Source organism: Phyllostomus hastatus, unplaced genomic scaffold, assembly GCF_019186645.2.
Source record: "Phyllostomus hastatus isolate PE091 unplaced genomic scaffold, TTU_PhHast_1.1 phas_scaffold_501, whole genome shotgun sequence".
NCBI classification, from domain to species: Eukaryota; Metazoa; Chordata; class Mammalia; order Chiroptera; family Phyllostomidae; genus Phyllostomus; species Phyllostomus hastatus.
Genome location: NW_025334033.1, coordinates 36,416,796 through 36,434,607, shown reverse-complemented (window position 1 = coordinate 36,434,607; position 17,812 = coordinate 36,416,796). Strand labels below are relative to the sequence as shown.

The following is a 17,812-nucleotide window of genomic DNA, read 5'->3' as shown; positions in this document are numbered from 1 at the left end:
TCCTCACTCTGGACATCACGTTTCTGAAAGAGGGTTTGTGGAGGAGGGGTTGTCCCCACACAGCCTATAGCAATGCCTTAGTGAATGCAGGTCACACACAATGGAGAGGCCTCTTAGGCCCTTTTGTCTTTATGTCAACAAATTTGCATTGATTAGGCTTTGGACTTGTTCAGGGAAGGCCAGAACTGGGCCTAAAGAATAAAGTATGTGGAAAAACTGTGAAACCATGAAAATACATTTTAAGAAAAGTTTTCAGGTATAATACACAAAAGCAAACAAGTTTATCTTTAAAAATATCAAGTATCACACCCATAGACTATTCCTAATTATAATTACTTCTTAAAGCGACATTTGTCTTTGTTTACAAATACAGCAGCAGGTGATAAAACCTAGTCTCAAACAGATTGCTTATAGTTCATAATACAAACAAATGTATATGTCTCAAATCACATTTTAGGCAGTTTAACTTAAAATGCATAGACAGTTACATACATTAAATTTGTCATGGAGTCAATGAAAAAAATAACAATATCAAGAAAAAATACAAAAAACCTTTATAGAGCACAAAGAAGTCAAGTTTACTTAATGGCAACAAATCAGTATCTGTTATCAGTGACGGGAAGTGAAAGTGCCTTTATCCAGGGGAAAGGAGGAAAAAACATCCCACTATTTGCATGCTTGAAAAGCTACACTGACAAGACTACAATCTTGGAAAACATAATTTCTTAAAAAAAAAAAAAAAAAAAAGTTACAGCACACTTTGCTCTTTAAATGCCTTAAGGCTGGGTCTATAATTTCCACCAGCAGGAATAACAAAATGTTTATCTAGGTTAAACTAGTAATGGATACACTAACGAATTCTGTAATGCCACCCTTAGACTATAAACCTCTCAAGGACAGGCATTCTCTTTCATGTCTGTATCTCTGGCATCTGGCAAAACACCGGGGTCACAGACATAAAGTGTTGAATGAATGTAGTTCTCAGAAATATTCTAGAGCCAGAAGCTTGCATGGCATTTCTTTAATACTTACTATTTTATTGGCAATTTTTGTTTTACTTGGCAGAATTCTGAAAATAAAAAGAACAGTGTCTTCATACTAAATATTGCTCTATTAGGATTAAATTATAGTCCTCCCCGAACGCCACCCACCACTTTCTATGCATAGCACAGTGGATCAGTGTGATTCATCTGAATTTAGCCTTCTGCTTTTCAAAAATGTTAACACTGGAAGGTCTGTGCTTAGGTTTAACTCCCAGGGTTTATAACCGTGGTATTTTAATAAAGCTGGCACTAGATTATTCAGGGTGAGGAAGGAAGACATGGCACTAATCATTTAAAGGTGTAGGCAACTGACTGATATGCAAACTAGGCACAGTATTCTTTTTGAAACTTTGAGTAGAGCTTTTTCCATCTCTAGTTTTAAAAGCTGTACATTTGAGTACAATAGGTAGCACTAATTATTTATGAGGTAAATATCATGGGCACACTGACCTTTTTTCCTAGAAAATATTCCAATGTTCCATTGTAATGGTGTGACAGACCAAGGCCAAAAATTCACTTTTCTTTTCTGCCCTATTACCATTCTCTACTGAAAAGAATAAACAGTAAAATGGAAAAGGAAGGAGGCCTTTGGCAATTTAAAAAATGCCTTGTCTGTTCCTGAATAATCAATATATAACTAGACAAAACGGCCATTCTCAAACATGAAAAGGTGTCAGGCTGAGCCCAGTAAAAACAAGCCAAGCTATTTTATAAATTCCTTTAAAGCGCCTTGATTCTTGAGAACCGAGTGTGTGAATGTAAGGTCTATATTTTAAGTTTTCGTTTGTTATTTTTAGGCTCAACATTTCAAAGTCTAACATTCACACCCCAGGAATATTATTCCTCAATGTTATCCGAACTATCTCCATCCAATTTATTTGAAAATTCTTGCTCTTAAGTCCAAATGCCAGCCTATTCCATTCTTTATATTCCTTTAAGACCAAACATACTTGGTTACAAGCAATCTTCCACAAATGCATCTTAGCCTAGCATGACTTATTTTGAAAGCAAATTATTCCCTTGTAAAAAGAAATGCTCCTTAGATGTTTCTCCCATTTCTCCATGGAAACTTACATTCTTAACTCCATCCTGAACCTAAGAATACTTTTTGCCCAGATTACTCTCAAGAGTTGAGACCTCTTCCCTGATTTGAGAAATGATGTTCTAAATAATTACAGAAATAAAAGCAAATTCTGTTCCCTTTTTTACTCTTCCATTAAAAAAAAAAATCCCCCCAAATATCATTTGGAAAGTCCTTGAAAAGTAAACTACTAACAGCAGTATTGTCTAGGGCACACTGAGCAGTATGAATCACTAGCAAAGTTAATATACTTATTGGGAAGAGTAATTTCAAATCTTGTGTTCATGGTCCTTCCAATCCTTGAACAAAAGATTTTTCTCCAATAACACACGGGCTCCTCAATCAGAGTCCCAAACTTCCTGCCTCTTCCTCTTTCAGTCCGACATCATCCTGTCCAGTGTTATATCAAATGTCACATACACCTAAAGCCAGAGTTGTCATCCTAACGCAGGACAATCACAACAACTAAAAGGAGAGATATCTTTGCTGCCATCTCACTTTTCCTATCATCTTATGTCTCCAAAGTTAGCTGACATGATACTGATAATTTAAGGTACAGCCTTCTACAGTGACCTGCCCTGTAAATTGAAGGCTACTTTGACAACAGATTTCAAAAGTGTTGTAGATAGCTGCCACTTGGTCTTGTAAGTAAGTGAAAGATAAAAAGACTACTCGTGCCACTTTGTAAGACTGTCTAGCAACATTCACCAGTCTGAAAATATCTAAACAAATTATAGTTTCAATTCTGGAAGCCTGAATCTATCGTCCACTTAAAAGGGAGGTTGAAACACTGAGTGTTCCTCCCAAAGGTGATCATCTTGCTTTCTTAAAAGGAGGTAGCTATCAAACCATTACATTGGCAGCATTTGGCATTCTTGACATTTTAACTATACAAGAAATAAACTACTAAATACTTTATTTCTAAGCAAAAACAAGAGCTCTAGCATAAATCTGTCCTATACTGGTAAAGAAATTCACAATACATTTTAGTATAACCCAATGGATATATTAAAAGCTTCAAAATGTTATTCCACAAGTAACACAGTCAGTTCTATCCCAAAATTAAGAATGTGATTCAAAGATAAGGTGCCAAAAAAAACTACTCAGACTATTCTGGTAGCTACAAACAACACATTTAAGCAATACAATCACACTTCTTTAAACTCAATTGCAGAGATCTACACTTTATTTTCAGTGTCAGAGGATAATTTTTAAGGATGGCACTAATTCTATCTATTTACCTGTTGATGAATACAGAACTGAACTGTTAGCCATAAGCACTCTACAAACAGATCCAGGATACTATGCAAGAGACAACGACATAGCTTAACCAGACTCTGAAAGACAGACACATTATTTTGATCACACTTGTACAAAGAGAACAGTCATGCCTGTATGACTAAGGTTCTCTCAGCAGAACTGCTATATGTGTTTATGACAGACCTCTAGAGCGTGCCAGTTTTCCGTATCAGGGAGGAATTAAGGAATGTGATCCTACAGAACTGAGGGAGAAGAGGCTACATGAAAGGGGTGGAAGAGTGTTTTGTGGGAATGCAAATTACTTGTCACTATGAAGCAACTCCCAGGGTTTCCTCTCGTTTTTGAGGTTCGACACAAAAGAGAGAACTATTTCCTTCCTTGAGCTCTTCCCAAAGCAATATGGACATCTCAATCTATTCTAAAGCAATACAGAGACCACCAATTCTCTAAGAGCATAATTTACATACATGTTGGCCTGCATTAAAAATAAAAGTTTCCATAAATGGCAGATTTTGGAGCTTTTTGACTCATTTGGCTAGAAGTAAAACAAATCAAGTGAAACTCAAAATGCAAGTTTTCACTAAATTCTCAAGGATGAAATGAACACTGCCCAATAAACTCAACATCTGACAATAATTACTGCCAGTTCAAAAATGTATATTCAAAACATAACCTCAAGAGGACTAGATTTATTTATTCTATGGATAGAGCAGTTCAAGATGTTGAGAAGCATCATTTGTTTAAATTATGACATTGTGAATATTTTCAAAGTGTGTTTATTTAGGGAAAAGGTGATTATAGAAAAATACTTGAAATAATTTGCCAATGAGGTTGCAGAGTCTACCAATAATCCACAACATCTTAGATTTTTAAGTGTGTAGTTACATAATTTAAACAAATCCAAAATTTGTTTTAAACAAATTATATCAAAGAGCTATTCAATATACTTATTTTAACTTTCCATAAAAACTGAATAAAAATCACATTTTAATGATTTACTTTTACATTTTTATCTGATTGTATCCATCTGATATATTATACATCCAAGTACAAGAGGCAGATATCTTCTGAGAGGTGCAACAGTTGTTCTTTCATGAATGCCCTCTAATAGTGAAACCAGCAATTTTTATATATGCATTCATGTGCATATATATGTACTTCAAAAAGCAAAGCGTCATCTCTTCATCCATTAACTTAATGGTAAGACTGCAACAGAAAAAAAAAAAGTAAACTTCTAGATTTTGTAAATGGAGTTTACCACTCCTGCCTGTGGTTTAAACTGATTGCTTAATAAATCCAAACAGCAAGTCATCTCACTTATTTTGGCATACAATCTACAAAAACAATTTTAAAAGAGAATATATATAGCAAGCAATTACATTAATTGAAAGGATGTTTTGGGGCATTTAATTAAGATTTTCTTCCTTTACTTTTGAGGTGGATGTCTGGTTAATCTAGTTAGAGACCTGATTAGTTATATTTTGTTAGGAGTAAATAAGATTGTTTTCCCCTCAAGGAAACTCGTGCCTGTGTTTGAATACTCTCTTGGCTTACGTCATGGAGAAGAGGAGTGTTTTTCTATTTGGTCATATGCTCAAAGACAGGCTCTTCAACTAAGATGTCAACCCTACTCTGGCGCGGCGGTAGACCATAAAGCATTACACATATTTACAACAGTGGTAGAATATGGAGCTGAATGCTGCAAAGAATCTAACAAAACCTTGGCTAAAAAACACTATGGCGAGTTGCACAAAAGACGGGCAATGTTATGTTTGCTGCTCTGGATACTCTAAACATCTACTTCTGGTAACCATCTCTCCAGTCTGTTTCTGAGAATAAAATTTGTGTATAAATGTTATACATTTATAGCTTGGGATGGCTATATTAGAAAGCTTGGGAAGCTTTCTAATCTTCCATCCCAAACTGGAGACAAATCATCTTTAGTTGTGCTTGTATGACTACTAGTGCATGTTAAATGTTATACACAAATATAATTAAATCATGAAACACCAATTATAATCATCTACACTCACTAAAAAAATACAAAACTTGATTCATTTTGAAAATTTTGTTGATAAAATACACTATAAAAAACAAATACACGGAAATACTGAATTTCAACTAAAAAAAGAAAAAACCAAAAAAACAAAACACAACTACCTCTACATTAAGCCAGACAGGCAGAGATTGCTATTATTGAACTGTACTTCAGTGTAATGCTATAAAACATTATTGAGGAATATTTTTAAAAAGACCAATGTAATGCACCTGAGTTTACCTCAAGGATGCTGTTGAGGACACTGCTTAAGTATGCTACAAAGTCTTTGGGGGATCTTCAGAAAATTTTTCTTTGCATTTAGTACCGGGAGTATGTAACTTTGTGTTTTCATCCTTTTAAATGATTTACTTGAAATTTGAAATTTACTCTTTACACACAGGAGTGCACACACACAGACACACCTTCTTTCAGCAAGTTTTAAAAACTTTCTAATCTTCCATTCCAAACTGGAGACAAATCATCTTTAGTTGTGCTTGTATGACTACTAGTGCATGTTAAATAACAAATTAAACACTCACATGGGGACCACCAGGCATTGGTGGAGCACCAGAAGGTCCTGAAGGCACTTGAAAAGGATTATTAGGAGTGGGATAGAGTCCTGGTGTGGGATAGGATCCCGCAGGGGCAGGATATGGTGCTGGTGGTCCCCAAGCTCCTGGTGGAACAGTGCCCCACGGAACAGGTGGTGCTGCTCCTGGTGCTTGGGGAGGAGGAGGTGCAGGATATGGCCCTGGAGATGGATATGGCATATTAGGGGTAGGATACTGCCCTCCCATTCCTGGTGCCCAAGGTCCAGAAGACATGGATCCCCATGGACCTAATGGACCAGCTGCAGCTGGATCAGTGGGTGCACCATATGGTCGTGGAAGCTCTGGAAAGGGCATATTTGGTGTAGGATATGGCCCTGTGGGGCCAGGCCCTGGCACAGTTGGGGCTGGATAAGGACCACCGGGTGGGGGGCATGATGGTCCAGAAGGAGGAAAGGGTGCCGGGGGTCCTGGAGGTGGTCCAGTGGGAGGCACAGAGGGATACATTCCTGTTGGTGCTGGTCCAAAAGGCACAGTGGACGGTGTTGCACTTGGTGGGAGTCCAGATGGCACAGAAGGTGGAGCACTTGGGTTATTCCAAGGGTTGGAACCCGGCCAGCCTTGAGGAGGTTGGCCGGGTTTTGTATTGCTCACAGCAGAGGTTTTGGCAGGGGAGTGCTCAGGTAGCGCATCTGCCAACTGGAATACAAAAAAAGGCATGTCTCACCAACCTTATTTAGGGAGAAGTCACACCAAACATGATTATAAATATCTATTAACATCTTCCAAAGCCAAGCTGTTCAGTTTAAAAACAATTCATTTAATACAAAACCTGAGGGGTCACCTTGAATATCAACCTTACAATGCAAATTCCTCAGAGAAGCTGAAGTTTTCTAAATACTACTAATTAACTGATTACAACTAATATTATGGGTTTGAATCCCGGCTTTGCCTTAAGCAAGTTACATCTTTCTCTGAGCTTTAGCTTCTTCATTTTCAAAAAACAGTTTTAGTGTTAACTTAGGGCTTACATGAGATAATTTATGTAATGCAATTAACACTGTGCTGGGTATTAATTTTCAATGAATGTTGGCTATTATTAATATGAAGTTAAAAAGAGAGAAGAATACTTGAAAATATATTTTCAAATTATGTATGCAAGTAAATTAAGGTAAATAACCTATCAAAATCACATACCACCCCCCACCAAAGCCCAACAATCACAGAAAGCATCTCTTTCAAACTGAAAGACTATGGCCTGCTGTTGGAACTATGTTGTGTCTTAAGAGCTAGAAAACTTATAAAGAATAAATGTATCAACTTACCGAAAATTCATCAGACATTTTCCTAAAAACAAAAACAGAAAGAAAGGAAGAAAGAAAAAGAAAGGAAGAAGTAATATTTCAAAACCAGTGTTTACTGTTTCTTATATATTCTTTATTTTTACTTAAATGGAATCTTAATCATTTATGTAAAATATTTTTCTTTATGTAGGAAACATTTCCATAACAGACCAGACAGCTCTATCAACTTCATCCCTTTTTACTGGCTGCACATCATACAAAAGTGACTCACGATTTAGTTTTACATGCTAATCTGGGTGGCAGTTTATGTTTGTTTGCCTTTTGTGTTGTTTGAAAGAATGACAGAGTGAACATATCTGAACACATCTTTGCTCACTCAGGAGTCTATCACCAGCAAAAAGTACTAAAATGTAGGAATTTCAGTTAACACGTAGTTATATAAATTCCATCTCAAAAGTCCATGCCAATTTACACTGCCCACCTTTTCCTTTTAACTCTTCTTCACCACTGGGCATTTTAAATTTATAAATCATTTTCAATTATCGTAGATTAAAAATTGGCATCTTGTTTTACACATAATCTTAGCCAAAAGGCCAAGAAGCAAAGAAAAATTGGCATCTTGTTTTAACTTAGATTTCTTTAAGTAGAGCATCTCTTATATTTAATATTTCATTTACATTTTTTTCTGTTAATTTGCTTATGTCCTTGGGTTACTTTTATCAATTTTTTTAAATTGAAGTAAATTAACACCTTAAAATGCAAGGATCTTAAGCATTAGACCAACAGGCTCAGAGGTGCGCATGCGCCTATGACACAGAACATTGCCCTTACCCCCCGAAGGGCTGCTCATGCTCCTTTCCAATCAATTCCCCTCCCTCCCAGCAATCCCTTTTGTTACTTAACCTTTCTGCTTGTTCTTTGACTTCTTATAAATAGAAGACAGTATGTACTCCTTTATGTTTGATAACTTTACTACTTAGTAGCACACATCTTTCTAAAAAAATGCTTTCTGAGATAAGTAAGGACATTAGCTAGCTCTAGCTGTCATTTATGAGACCAAAACCGAACCAAACAAAAACCCCCCAAGTTCCTGTTATCTCTAAATACCTTAAGTATTTCTAAATATCTCTAAATTCCTGTTATCCTATAAATGGTTTGTTTTGTGTAGTCAAACTTATCAATCTTTCCAAACTACACATGGCTTCTGTTTTACAAAGGCCTTGTCTACTATTCCAAGTTTTAAAAAATTCGCCTATGCTTGGGTATACTATTTTTATAGATTAACTTGTTTAAACTCTTTGTTCTTCCAAACAATAATCACTGAATAATCTAATTTTTGTCAAATGATTTAACAAGCTGCCTTTAATACTTTCTACTGCTATTAACAAATACTATTTATTGAACATCCAGGGAACAGACACCATGCTAAGTGCATAATCTCATTTAATAGTCCCAGAGCCCTACAAATGCAAATTTCATTACCACCCCCAATTTACAGCTGGAAAAAGGGAGGCTTACCAAGTTAACTTGCTTAAGGTCACATAGCTAGTGACCAGGAGAGAAGGAATTCAAACCCAGGTACAGTCGAATTCTGGAACTAAGCCTCTTTACTACTAGGCCACTGTCATTTTCCAACGGCATTGTGGACTCTATTCTTTTCTACTGATCCCACCATACAATTTTACCTTAATTATGGCAGCTTTAATTTTTAATAAATGTTAACATGAGTTGCCCTCCTATTACTGTTCTTTTAAAAATTATTTATTTATTGGTTTTGAGAGAAAAAGAGAAAAAAATCAGTATGTTGTTCCACTTATGTATTCACTGGTTGATTCTTTAGGAAAAAAAAAAAAGATTTTATTTATGTATTTATTTTGGAGAGAGGGGAAAGAAGAGAGAAAGAGAGGGAGAGAAACATCAATGTGTGGTTGCCTCTCACATGACCCCAACTGGGAATCGAACCAGTGACCCTTTGGTTCACAGGTTGGCACTCAATCCACTGAGCCACACCAGCCAGGGCTCACTGGTTGATTCTTATATGTGCACCGACCAAAAGTCAAACCGACGACACTGGCATATTGGAATGATGCTCTAACTAAATGAGCTATGTGGCCAGGGCCCCATTACTGTCCCTTTTTCAGATTTCCCTGAATATTTCTCATGCTTACCCTTTCCAGATCAATTTTGGGGAAAAAAAATCTGTTGGTATTCTGGTTGGAATTGCATTAAATTTACAGATTTATTTAGGGGGCATATATGTATTATATATCTAAAATATCAAATCTTCTCATTCAAGAACAAGGTATGTCTTCCTAGTTCCCATAAATGTCACTTATTATCACTCAGTAGTTTTAAAAAATCACATCTCCTACCCATTTCTTGTGAGATAGATTTCTAACTGGTAAACTTTTTCTTGTGGTTATAAAACTGGATCTTTCATTGTATAGGGCTGGCCAAAAAGTTCATTTGTTTTTGTCTGCAAATGGCTCTAGTAATGTTTAGTTGTCTCTAACTTCATTTGAAACAATTATTAGATTATACTGTCGTATCAGTGTGCATAAAAACCTTATCAAAATTAATGATTTTTTTGTAGTCATTTTAATAAAGATAGAAGAAAATACACAACACTTCAAGAAAGGTAAAAATGCAACTGAAATTAAAATAAAACAAAACAGAACAAAACTGTGGTGTGTGTGGAGAAGGTGCTATGACTGAGCGAATGTGTCAAAGTGGTTTGTGAAGTTTCATGCTAAAGATTTCTTGCTTGGACATGCTCCATAGTGAGGTAGACCAGCTGAAGTTAAGAGTGATCAAATCGAGACATTACTTGGTAACAATCAATGTTATACCTCATGGGAGATAGCCAACAAACTTAAGATATCCAAACAGCAACAAAAAAATCCAAATAAAGTAAGTTATTGGTGAAAATGAAAAATGTGTCTTTTATTTTACAAAAAAAACCATACAGACTTTTTGGCCCACTTTTCATATGGTCTTGTTGTCCATATATGGGAGTTTTAAAATTTTTAGTGTATTACTTTTGTAAGCAGTGAATTACTGAATTATTTTATTGTTGCAAGTTTCTCAGTTAGTTCCCTGGGATCGCCAGGTAAACAACTATGGCATTTACAAAAATGTACTTCTACCTTCTCTTTTCCACAGTTATACCTTTTTTCTCTTTTGCATCAACTAGGACTTAAACAACAAAGAAATGATAAATAGTGGAACTATGCACAAATGCAAAAAAAGTTATGTTCCCAACTATCTTGGGAATGCCTCTGTTTAAATTAATTCTCATTTTTAGTTTGAGATTGAAAAAAATTACATTAAAGAAGTTGATTTACGCCTATATTTATTTATTCCAATTTTACTATTTAAAAAATACAGAAGACAATAAAAAGATCTTTTGGCATCTAATGAGAGTTGATCTCAGTTTCCCTCCTTTAAAACCCCATCAATAGTTAATTTTATATATAGACTGCTTAATATTGAACCATCCTTGCACTCTTAAGAGTTTTCAAGTGTGAATTTGGTATCAATTCATAAGAAACAGAACATAAAGCCTACTAATTCACAGCTGCCATAACCTTGCTTTTTATTCAGAATATGAAAAAACACATCCTGAATGCACAGCAAATATACTTATCCATTCATTTCCAAGTTAAGGTTTGTTTTATATTAAAACACCAGTAAATTCTCAAGACTAACACCTGAAGAATCTTTATCAGTGAATGCCAAGTTTAAAGTTCACATAAGACTAACATGTTTTTCAGAGTAAGCCTTTCCTGAAACAGAAAATGGTTCTGTATCAAAGTTCACATTAATTCTGAAGCAGAGAACAAAGCAACCAATTCAATTTCATATGGTCTTGTTGTCAGAATTATTTTTCCCCTCTTAGTCTTTGAAAAACATGTATGTATATATAATATAAAGTTAACTAGTCATAGAATTATATCAAAATGTTATACCATAAGGTAATACTATTAAACAGATTCACAATTCTGTCTTTCAAAATTTTAAATTCAACAACAAATCCTGGAAGATAGAGGAATACTAGAATCTTGTTATAAAAACAATGAAGTCCTGACCGAAAGCATTGGAAATAGGTCACATCCTGTTCTACATCACTGCTCAGTAAAAGGGACCTGCCCCTCGTATCTAGAATGAACAGTGTTAATGTTAATTGGAACCATTACAATTTACATTTTGGGGGATACTTTCATCATAAAAAGGTAAAAAATTGAGCAGGACCATCAGTGTCTTAACAAAAGAAGAGTTGCAGAATGTTGAAAAAAATTTACATTTTCTGAACAACTATTCCCAAACATCTGGGTTATACTAATCAGTAAGATGAGGCCAATGTATCCTTAAACTGGCAAACAAACAAACAAATAAAGATCTATAATCAAGTAAGATTTTCATTTTTTTCTTTCTGGAATAATCTAAAGCCATTTCTTCCAAAACTTCCACTACCACTTTATGGCAAGATCTATGCATTATCTGAAAAATAATCATTTCATATTATGAGCAGAAAATTAGTAATCTTAAAAGAGAGTACAAAATTTCTTTTATAATATAACCGAAAAGTGAAACATTTCTATAGCTTCTTTGGCCTTTAGAGTAAAAAATGGTAATTCAATTACAGAAAAGTTAACAAAAGTTGAACTCCACAGATTACTAAGTACTGGACAAGAACTATTTCAAAAGGCCACTACACTGTGATGGAATAGTGAACAATCTGGGACGTCTTGGCTGTGAAACCTGGGCATCAATCTTTTTAACTGAGGCTCGACAAAGTCAAGCTTAACCAGAGACCATATTTTCATCTGCCAAACAGTTATAATAACTCCTACGACTTCACAGATAATTAAGTTAATAGTCCATAGAGTACTACAGACATGTAAACTGTATTAAGAGAAATTGGGATTATTGCTTTGATTTGTTTAGTTTGCAGGGGTGGGGTGGGGATGGTAATATATTGCATTGGAAGTATAAGCTCCAATTAAAATAAGCCAGTTTTTACTACTGGCTTTCTTATCTACCTTACATTTGGGGAACTCAAGCAATTAGGGATTTGAAAATTTTTAACATTTTAAATTTCTTTAAAATGTAATTTTAAAAAGTAAATTTTTCAATAACCTCTTGTCAGCCATATTGTCTACATTTATTCAGCTACATATGGGCTAGGCACTGTGTTGGGCTTTGGGGAAAGGAATAGCAATGCATGGAATAAATGTTTCAGGAGTTCAGCGTGGTGGAGAGTTGAAACATTTCTTGGGGTAAACTAAGGGAGTACTTCCAAGAGCTCCTAATGGAATTAAGGGAGGAGTCCTCAGAAGTGGTGCCTGGGTAGCCTAGAAGAACAATGAATAGGAGACGGTGGGACAGGCCTTAGGGAAAGGAGAGCAGTTTGTACAAAACTCAAAGGGAGGCAAAAAAGGTCTGCGTGTGGTGTTAGCAGGTCAGATGAGTTGAAAGAAAGGCGAGGGATATGAAAGTCTTAGTAGAGGGCCTCAGACCAGGGTTGGAATGCCTCAGTCAGTGTCAGCTCTCCTGAACGAACCTCAGTTCTTCAACTGAGAACCAGTTACGAGCCTAAATGGGACTAAGTGGGACGTATAAGTCAAGTGCCTGTAACAACAGGAAAACAGCGGGTGGCCTACAAATACATTCTTTTGTCTTCCTTGGTATATAGGTGTGCAGCATATGGTTAAAAGAGTGAACGCTGTAAGGATGACTAACTAGATAAAACACAGCTCTTCATGGCTGGCTCTGGACAAGGTGAACTCTCCAAACCAGAGGTAGAAGTAGACAGGAATAGTATCCACCTCACAGATTTGCAAACAAATCTCTTGGGCACTGCCTGGCATATAGCAAAAACTCAACACATATTAGCTTTTACAATCGCTATGGTAGATTCACAAAACTTTACCCGCAGTTCTGAACTCAGAAGCCTCTGAACTGGAAAGAGACGGTTCTCGCTTGGCACAAAACTTATTTGGTGGCAAAACCTGACATGAAGCTATTTATAGTTTCCATGAATTCATACCTATCGCTGTACAAATATTAACCGCTAGATTATGTAGGGGATGCTGCCCCAACACTGCTGAGGGCACCATGTCTATAAACTTTACCGTCTAAAAATTTAAAGATAAAATTCAAAGATTTCTGAATTCCAAAACACACCGGGCCTCTGGATTTCGGTTACCGATCTCTGGAGGAAGAGAACACGCCAATCAACATCCGCAGCCCAATTCCAGTTTCTAAGACACACTAGGGATGCCAGCAGCAAGAAAAATTTCCGCTTTTCCTGCCCAATGAACACTACTAAATACAGAATTTCTGAAAGATTTCTGACGACCACCTTCGCTTGTAATGAGGTTTCATTTTCAAAACAGGCCTTTGAAATCACCAGGTATAGAAGTATTTCTTTAGTAGTAATGCTATAAAAATGTTTTCGTCTGGTATGATTTGATGCTTCAACATTAGAATCTTTACATATTGCAAGCACTACTCTCGGTTTTCAGAGAGGAAGACAGTTCAGCTATATTTATAAGCTACCTTTCATAGTATGCACTAACACCCCCAAGACAAAATATTACGGGACTTAAAATCATCTAACGTGTTTGCTAGCAACTCCTGTAGTAAGGAATGACCGGAACGTTGTCACACTGCGTGTAATCTTAAACAAGAGCCAAAGATTCCTCGAAGTAGCTATTCGGGCCTAGCTCGTCTCATGTATTAGAAATTAATGAATGGGGGAAGTCGGGGCCAAGGGGCGCGCGGCTGGAGGCCCTTTAGGGCCACATGAACAAAGAGAGCCGGGATCAACCGGAGCGAACCGGCCTCGGAGTGGGTCGTGCCTGCTGGGCAACGGGTGGGGGAAGGGCCAGGCCCGCTCCCCGCCCCGCCCCCCCAGTCAGGCCTGACGTCAAGCGCCGAGAAACCCGTCTGGCGCTACCTCACCCGCCTCTGATACCTTCTCCGGAGGACTGGGGGTGGTCGGAGGACTGCTAGCAGCCCCAAGAAAGAGTACGGGAAAAAAAATCGTTTAGTCCCCGAATAGCAACTCGAGGCACCTCCGTTACCATGCCCGCCTCCCGCTCCAGCGCGTTCCCTTCCCCCCTCCAGACCCTCATCAGCGCTGAAGCAGCCTCACCCGGCAAGATCCGAGCACGGAGCAAGGTCCAGAGGCAGTGATGGACACGAGGACACCAAGGGCTGAAGAACCAAGTGCAGACTGACTGACAGCAGTGGCGACGACGGCACCAGCAGCGGAAGCAGCAGCACCAGCACCAGCACCAACAGCGCGCGGCCCCTCCTGGCACCGGAACAGGAAGCACCAGCGCTGAGCGACCGCCCCTGAGGGGCGCTCCTCCCTCCCCTCGGCTGGCTCGTGGGCGCCCCTCGCAGGCCTTTGGTGGCCTTGCAGCCCACTCAATCGTTCCAGAGCAGCTACTCCTGGCGCTTGCGGCCCCGCCCCCCTCTCCCAAGGGCTCTCAAGTGGGCGACAGGAAAGCTCCCCAGTTTTCCGGAGTTCTTAGCCTTTAGAGGAAACGCCTGTAGTTAGTGACGTTACGGGCAGCCTGGAGGAAATTGCTTAACCGTTTCCTGGAATAGCTTGAGGGCAGGTTCTGGACAGCCCAACCCTCCAAGCGCGCTGTCTGCGGCCCAATTGGGGGATACGAACCCTCGGGCCAATACAGGGAGAGAGAAAAGGGAAGATGTTTACTAATGGCATGATATATTGAAGTTAACTAAATAAGCAGCTGTCTTCAAAGATTTTTCCTGATGAATACCTCTTTCCCCACGTTCACTTTTGAATAAACCTTTAAGTACTTGTTCGGTCTGAAAGATGGACACATGGCCCCTGATATTAAGGAACCTACTAGCTAGGAATACCATAATTATATGGTGTGCAAAATATATATAGTAGGTATATTTTGTGTAAAAATATGCAATATTCTTATAACATTGTGTTAGCTATTAGTAAGGTCAATGGATGAATGTTGTTATAAACTTCTTAAACGAAAATTTTTCTGAACATGCGACACATCACACTTACTTCCCACACTGAAAAATGAATGAGCTGTAGAGGGACTTCAAATATCTAAGCCTGGCAGATTTTTTGGGTAATGACAGTAGTCTATGAAAAATGGTACCATTTGTGTAACAACCAAACCGGCCCTCATACGAGTCAGTCTCTTGTGGAACCACAAGGAAGCCTGAGGCAGTTATCTTTACTTAAAAATTTGATGTTTTACTTATTATAGGTCTTTTTTCTTTGTGTTCTGATTTTAAAGTGTTGCACCAAAACACTATTTTTCATTATTGCATTTTTTGGTAAAAAATAAGTTGTGCCCAAGTTGAGTGCCTCACATCACCGTAATCCTGATCCTGGTTATATTACTGACTGCTTCCACCTTCTGCCATGCTCCCAGCAAATAACTGAGGAAGATGGGAATTCCAGCCTTAGGTCATTCCTATCCTGTGTGGGATCCTACAGGCAACCTTTGGGCACTAAATCACCATCCAGCTTTTTTTTAGAACTGCACTGAAGACTGAAGCCCACCCATTCCAATCCTTCCATTTCTTTCACAGATGTCAGATCTGCAATGTGGTATGCAGATTTCACCTTCTTCTGTTCCCTTCATCTTTATCTTGCATAGATATTCCCCACACTGCAATAAATCTCTTGCACATGTAATCACACCTTGACACCTGCTTCTGAAAGATCTGAACTGATACACTAAAAACTGAAAGGAGTGTATTATAAATTAGAAAATGTTTAAGAATACAAATTTTAAATTATTTTTTTTCAGATTGTAAAAGCTGAATGGGTGAGTTAACATACAATGTTTTTTAGAACAAAAAACAAAGCCTTTGGATTTTGTATATGAAGTTTTAATTAAGGAACAAAAATTTATTAAGGTCAATTTATTTGAACTCACATCCAAGAAAAAACTAACAACTTCAGGATTAGAGATAAAAATGGCAATAGTCTTTTTTGGGTAAGGGGTGGATCTTAGAGCCCTGATGGGGGTACTATTAGCTTTGTGAATTTACTACTTAAACTCTGTATATTGAAGTATACTTCGAGTTCATATGTGGTTTATACAGAATTTATCCAATTCCAACAAAATTAGCATAATTTAAGTAAACTTCCTTGAATTTTACACTCTCTCTAGTTTGAAAGGTAAGATTTGATTATAACCACTACAAAATGATTACAGGCATACCTTGGCAATGTCGTAGGTTCAAGTCCAGACCACTAAAGTAAAGCAAATATCAAAATAAATCAAGTCAAATGAATTTTTTGGGTTCCCAGTCATATAAAAGTTATGTTTACACTATACTGTATTAAGTGTGCAGTAGCATTAGGTCTAAAAAGTATATAGCTTAGTTAAAAAATACTTTATTGCTAAAAAATGCTAACCATCAGCTGAGCCTTTACAAAGGTTACTGATCACAGATCTTCATAACAAATATAATAATGAAAGTCTGAAATACTGGTTTACCTAGATGTGACACAGAGACATGAAATAAGCAAATGCTGTTAGAAAAAAAGATGCTAGTAGACCTGCTGCCACAAACCTTCAATGAAGAAAACACAACGGTATCTGTGAAGTGTAATAAAGTGAAGCACAATAAAATGTGGTATGCCTGTATCTTTACTTCCTACAAATGTAACCAACTTTTAAAATAATTTAGGCAAACATCAATTTTACATAAACCTTACTAAAAGCAGGAAGAAATTGCAACTCTTCACCTAAATGCAGAGTCTAAACCATAAATTCAAATTGTACTGTTTTCTCTATTGTCATACTTTACAGACTAAAAGTGAATGTGAATCTGCAGGGTCCACTAAGGTCTACCTTGAAAACCTATTACCACATTAGCACTTAACAGTTGTACAGAAATTATTTTCAAGTATGTTCCAAGGGTGACCTCTTAACTGAAGAATTAACCTTCAGAAGTCAAGTGACAAATATTATCTATATTTTATAGGCTGGGAAATTAAGGCAAATATTTAGGACTGAATAACCTATTTAAAAGTAAAAATTAAAAGACTCTGGCTTTATTTGAAGTAAGATTCACATGCCCCAAATCCCTTTCCAATGGGTTATATCCATTAGTCTACATTTCTACTGAAAAACTAATGCATTTCAAAAAGTTATATCCATTTTGTGTCCAGTATATTGGTGTATTGGAATAGTACAGTCTTGCAGTATTGCTCATTTCTAGTAGGTCATTAAAAAAGAAAATGCTTTGTGCTTTCTGTTCATTCTTTAGAAATAAAATGAATGTAAAACTAATTAAAACCAAAATTGTAAAGGTGTTTTTCCAAAGTAGAAACAATCTGCTTGACTTAAAATATTTTATTCATTTGAGCATTAAATTACCTAAAACATAGGCTATTTTAAGTTCCAGCATTGTTTCCCTTGAGTTGTCTCCAGGCATCTTACGACGATCGTAAATCTACTTTCTTATGCAAGTTGCCCTACCAAAATCAATACATAACTGATTTGACTATAGCT

At 37.1% G+C, this 17,812-nt stretch overlaps 1 protein-coding gene across 1 annotated transcript; it reads right to left on the bottom strand.

The window, feature by feature from the left end:
- Positions 1-222: 222 nt before the first annotated feature.
- On the bottom strand, positions 223-14,629 carry MAPK1IP1L (mitogen-activated protein kinase 1 interacting protein 1 like). Its single transcript, XM_045822266.1, has 4 exons — positions 14,434-14,629; positions 7,296-7,317; positions 5,962-6,669; positions 223-4,590 (listed from the first exon to the last, which is right to left on the bottom strand). Exons 2-4 carry the CDS (start codon positions 7,311-7,313, stop codon positions 4,579-4,581), a joined length of 738 nt encoding a protein of 245 aa, XP_045678222.1. The 5' UTR covers positions 7,314-7,317; positions 14,434-14,629; the 3' UTR covers positions 223-4,578.
- Positions 14,630-17,812: the final 3,183 nt, after the last annotated feature.